General features: G+C 40.3%; 1 protein-coding gene across 1 annotated transcript in view; it reads left to right on the forward strand.

The window, feature by feature from the left end:
• Positions 1-5,189, forward strand: part of ppil2 (peptidylprolyl isomerase (cyclophilin)-like 2) — a 55,675-nt gene extending 50,486 nt beyond the window's left edge. The window contains exons 17-20 of the mRNA XM_036144362.1: positions 2,071-2,143; positions 2,892-2,954; positions 4,283-4,425; positions 4,959-5,189. Coding sequence (XP_036000255.1) covers positions 2,071-2,143; positions 2,892-2,954; positions 4,283-4,425; positions 4,959-5,061 — 382 coding nt within the window. The 3' untranslated portion in view covers positions 5,062-5,189. The remainder of the gene's footprint in view (positions 1-2,070; positions 2,144-2,891; positions 2,955-4,282; positions 4,426-4,958) is intronic.
• Positions 5,190-6,000: the final 811 nt, after the last annotated feature.

Consider the following 6,000-nt stretch of genomic DNA (forward strand, 5'->3'; position numbering starts at 1 on the left):
CATTTTGCCAACATTTGATCTAAACCCACATGAGAGCGACACATGCAGCTTTATTCTGAATTACTGGTAGTTTTTTTTTTTTTTTACATTAATTGATGATGTATTTGACAAGAGCAATAATCAAGGTGAAAAAAAACAAAGCATAAAATACCTGTTTAACAATCTGCAGTGAAAAATATTTTGCACACCTTTTAATAACCGATACATTTCTGAACATGTCTTGTTCCTAAACTTATGAATCATCTCACAGTTTGCGTCAGATGACTGAAATTTGGCAAACCCTGGATCTGTCAACAAAACTGTGATCCCAGGAAATAATCAGAACTGGTTTTGGTTTGACTAAAGCAGCTTTGGCCTCAGCGTTATTAAAGCTTGGTGGACTTTCCTTAAAAAGACTAAAGGACCGTTAGAAAGAAGGCAACTTTAAACGAGCTTTACTGTTGGCACCAAGGAAAATGGTTAAATGTGACTTTCAAACATTAAGACAAACAGTAGCAGCCGTCCAGCATGGCGGTGCTAGCGTTATGCTCTGGGCTGTTTTTCAGTGTGCAAAACACTGATGCTACTCAAAGTAGCTGGAGTAATAAAGATGGCGGACCGCCTACTTAACGTACACCTTAACCGAACTGGACCACACGTGCACAGAACTGAACTTTATGGCACAGAACTGAACTTTATGGCCATTTTTCATCATTATTTGCACTGCCAACGTTGCTGAACTTTTATAATCCATTTAAATTTAAAAGTACACAACTGAACGTTTACTGCATTTTTGCACCGTATTATTTTTGCACTGCCAACATTGAAGTTTTCAAATTAATGCCCTTTTTGCACCATTATCTTTGCACTACAAACACGGTTGAACATTCTTCTGCACACTTTTTAAAAAAAATTTCCTGCACTGTTGCATCCTTATCTCTGCTGCACTTTATATTGTAATATTATTATTTTATTTCAATTGCAATTTTATTACATTGTCGTAAGCTGTAAGCAATGATTTGGTTTTGTATGCATAAAGTTTGTCTAAGTCTTAACCTCCAATCAGACGGTTGAAGCTGACAAATCCTGAGACGACGGTCTTAGTCACACATGAAATTATAATTATAACAAGGCAGGTTAATTGGATGTTTTTGCTCATGATGAGGGTATGTAAACTTCTGACCAGAACTGTAAAAATGTGGATTCCTGGTATAAAACGTGTCCTGCTCCTGCCTCCTACCCATCGCCCAGAAAAAGAAGTGTACAACATCCCCGACTGTTAGCGCTCCTCTCAGGAGTGTGAGCAGGAAGTAAAATTGGAATTGCCTCACCCTGCATCAGCGTTGGATCAGCTTAGAGTCGGCTAGAGTTCAGCTCTGTTACTGTTAACCTCACAGGGATTTAAACCTCGTGATTTAACACGTCGGCTTCTTGTATTGACTGCAGAAAACAGTGAAATCAAGCAGCAGGCCAAACGTAAACAGTTGCTGTGACAGAATCTCTCCTTTACTCAGTTCCTCTGGAGCAACGCTGTCAGACTCATTTCTACATCACTTTGGCATCATGAGGTCATTAAAGGGGCGGTTGCACCTGAATAGATAACATTTGATTTCATAATTTAATTTCAGTTCACATAAAAGCATAAAACATGCACAGTAACATAAAAGTAGCACCATTAGGCCCAGATAATACTGTTTATCTGCAAAAAAAAAAAAAAAAAGTTTATTGGGGTGAGTTACACTTTAATTTCTCATAATTCTGCATCACTTCTTCTCTTTTTGGACATTTCTGGGTTGTTTTTAATGTGTTGTGGGAAAACCGACAGCTAGTGGCAGGATGCTGTTACTACACAGTAAAAAAAATAAATCAACATTCACTACAGGAGGCATAGTTTCAGCCACTTTATACAATTTAAAAGGATATATGCCTCTACTTTATGACATGATATGCCTTAGTTGGCTCTTAAGGGCCGGATAAATTGCCTTAACGGGCCAGATTCGGCCCGCGGGCCTTAGGTTTGTCACATGTGCTCTGGAGGGAGATGGGGAACCTCCAGAACCTGAACGTGTCTTTGTGTTTTGTCGTTTCCAGGGTTGTTGGTGGGTTTGAGACGCTCACAGCCATGGAGCAAGTGGAGAGTGATCCCAAAAATGACAAACCAAAGGTGCCAAATTATGTTTTAAAAGTGATTTTTAGATCGCTTGTTATCTTTTAGAAACGTGCTGCTGGACTCGCGGGTGTGAGAAGCAAAAAAAAAAAAAAACCTCCTTCCCAGGTTTGTCAAAATGTTTAATTTATCAGTGTTGAACTGCGGCTGACCTGCTTGTCCAGAGACGGTTACAGTTGGTGAGTTTCCAGCTACTTTTCCACAAATCCCTGACCTTAAAGGAGTTCGCTGCTGAGCCTCGGCTCCATTTCCACCCAGACATGGAGGTAAAGTTTGGGTATAAAGACGTGAAATGAAGCAGCAGTGAAGGATGAGCTGCAAATGTCGCCTAAAAGCTAAACTTGGTGGCTTTGCAAAGCAGAACATGTTTTCATTATTAATATCCAGATTAAAGTTGGTCTGGAAAAAAGCAAAAAGAAAATGTAGAAATATTGTTTGTCTAAATTCAACTAAGCCAGCTGAAAACTGACGCATACAGAAATGTAAAAAAAAAAAACATGACATTACAGTAAGGGTGAAATTTACTACATGTGAAAAAATACTGTACAGTTCTAAAAATGATTCTGATTAAAGAGATGTGTGAGTGAGTAGGATCTGTTGAAAATGTGCAAACTGCTTGTCTAAATAAATCTGTGGACTTTCCTGAGGAGTTTCCTTTACCTGCTAATTAACTTTAACGATGATTAGCAGAAAGGTGGAATAGTCCAGATGCCGTCGCTAACGGCTCGTCTGTTTCTGTTTGCAGTCGGAGATCAAGGTCATCAGTACCACCGTGTTCGTGGACCCGTACGAAGAGGCGGACATTCAGGTACGAATCCCTCCTCAGACTTCACAATCATTTATCCACACAGACGACACGCCCAGAAACTAGACAACTGATTCATGTGGACAGTAAATATCTTCAGAACCTCTGCGGTTCTCTGTGACCTGCTGGATATCAACATCTGGACCAAATTCTGACCGATGGTGACCGGCTTGTTGCTCCGCTGTGACTAGAGGTCAAATCTTTAAGGCTCTTCAGCACGTCTGCCTCATGAGACGCTCCATCACGCTGGAACAACCTCAGATCCTCCCAGGAGGAGCTCTGGGTCTCGCTCTTCAGCCACGGCCGCCTTGTGGGGCAGAAAAAACCTTCAAGCCCCCTGAAATGTTACAACTCCAGAAATCAGGCCAGTCAGCCTTTACTGCCTGATTTCTGGTTTTCTTTAAAGTCTGACCGGCCGATTCGGATTGTTTTATAGGGACTATTAAGGCAAAAACACACATTGGGAAACTTGTGATGAAAGTAATCAACACACATTGGCTCTTGTCATAAACAGCAGAGCTTAAGAATAGCACCTGTAAATTGTTTTGCCTAGGTGTAACTTCCTCTAATGAGAGCTGATAATTTCTTATGCCTTTCAGTGTGTTGCCTTTAACAATTTTGTGTAAAACATCTTTTTAACTCAGCAGACGAACATATGACCATAAAACAAAAGTAAATCTGCAGGTTCCTTGTTAAAGCTAGAAAATTTAAATCCAACTGAATAATAATTATTCAGTTTAATTATTCAATTGAATAATTAGAGGATAAATACCTGTTAATGCATCTAAGTGGAAACAATGGCGGTCTTTAACTGAACAAGTGTTCAGTAAACTGTTCTGATGAGGCTCCATCTGTGCATTTAGCGTCTGGCTTCACGCCACCGAGGAAATACCATCAGATGATCAAACATTGTTATAAAAATGTTCCCTGACTAAATATGCAATGTTAATTATACAATTTTCAGATAATGACTTAATTCATTAAATGAAAACAGCCATGAAAACCAACCCGCCTGTGTGTAAAAACACATCAGTTTTTATCAAACATTTGCAATAACTACCAACAAAACATCATTGTGCAGGAATCTGCTGCTGGTTTTAATTTATTAATTGAATTTTAATCCGGACTTTGACTAGGCCACTCCAAAACGTGTTTATTTTAGTGATTCAGCGGCCGGTTTTTCACAGAGTGCTTTCCAGATGGTTCGTTAGTATAAATTATTTCTGTCATTATTTACAATGAGTGTCTGCTTTAGAGCTGTTTGAAGTTTTCACAGCTTCTTAACGTCTAAATATCTAAATTAGAGGGTTTACATGACCTGTGCTCTTCAGATTGCAGCCGAGAGAGAAAAGGAGCTGCAGAAACAGGAGGAGGAGAAGCAGCAGGCCAGCGTGGCCCTGAAGAAGGCCAAGGAGGAGCAGGCGCCCAAAACCTTTAAACAAGGTGTGGGGAAGTACATCAACCCGGCCACGGCGTAAGTACGCACACACCCAACAATCCTCTCATTTTTAGCAGAACGGGCGTCAGGCTGGATGAGCTGCAAGTCAAAGATCTTTGCTCCATGTTGGTCAAATTTGGATTAAAGTTTTGTTTTTGTAAGAGGAAAAGAGGTCTTTAAAACAATTATGACTAATTTTGTGCTAAATAACCCATAATGAAGAGTAATACAGATTCTCCTCATGCATTTTGATCCAGAACTTAATGCAATCCAAAGCTTTTAAGCTTCAGATGAATGTCTGACATTTTTAGTTTGTAGAAATGCTTATTTACCTTTCTACTGCAGTTTTGTTTTCTTGCAGTTCAACTCATTTTCTCCTCATCGATAAAACAGAACAAACTGATACATGATGATGCGTTATTAATGTCGCTTCTGCTTGTGTAAAACGACACAGTGCTGTCATTTCAGATCAGTTACTGGTTGCAATGTTAAGACAAATCCAAAATGTTCTGCTGCGCTTGTCCTCAGAAATGACACCAGAGGTTTTTGTTGTTGTTGCTCTCCTCCAGGAAACGTCCAGCTGCTCAGGATGAAAGCGGGCCGTCCACCAGCGGAACGTCCACCAAGAAGTCCAAAGGAAAGACGAACTTTGGAGACTTCAGCTCCTGGTAGCTCCGACGCTTTCAGGATTCTGTATATAACAAGTCAAACTTTTAATTTCCTCCTGTTTTGTATCAAGTAGACTCGGTTTGTGTTGGTATCTTGTGAAAATATGCAATAAAGTTACTTTTTCATCACTATTGTCTTGTTTTTGGATTTTCTCTTAAAGGAGCCATCTGATTATTCTCATTTAATCAGGCAGATTTAAACGATAAAAACCCTTCAGAAGGAAATAATTACTCTCACGTTAGCCGGGGGAAACTTTCTCCAACAACCAACTTTTCCCACTTCGGAGGAATTCAACCATTTCAGTTTTAAGCTGCATTGCTCCCATCCCAGGTTCTCATCCGTATTCAGCGTGGGGCTTTTCTTTTTAAAATGGACTCCTGTAAAACTGTCCAGAAGGTGAGATAATGATAACCTTGCCTGTAAACTGGATCGTCTCCATATGTGTGCGTTCATTAACGCACAAGGATCCATCTTGTCCTGCCTTTAACCAATCGAGAAGCGACCCAGAACAAGTCAGCCAATATATTATTTTTGGTACACTTTCAATCTGATCATTACTCAGCTGAGAACAAAAAATTATTTACAAGCAAAGGTTATAACAAGTGTATTTTTTTTCCTGTTGAGCTCATTCCTCTGAACACTGTGGAAATATTTCCAAAAACAAACCTGTCCTCCAGGTTGGTGAGAAAGTTTCCTCTCTAAGGAAACCCAGCAGGTTGCATCAAGTCTCTCCAAGCAGCATTCACTCCTCCTGAAAGAGCGTAGAGCCACAGTGGACAGTCGTCTGCATTGTTGATGGCTTTGCAGCAATCCCTCATACTGAGCATGCATGAAGCGACAGTGGAGAGGAAAACTCCCCTTTAACAGGGAGGAGAACCTCCAGCAGAACCAGAACCAGGCTCAGTGTGAACGCTCATCTGCCTTCCACTGCCCACTTTCTTC

The sequence above is a fragment of the Fundulus heteroclitus genome, chromosome 12 (assembly GCF_011125445.2).
Source record: "Fundulus heteroclitus isolate FHET01 chromosome 12, MU-UCD_Fhet_4.1, whole genome shotgun sequence".
Classification (NCBI taxonomy): domain Eukaryota; kingdom Metazoa; phylum Chordata; class Actinopteri; order Cyprinodontiformes; family Fundulidae; genus Fundulus; species Fundulus heteroclitus.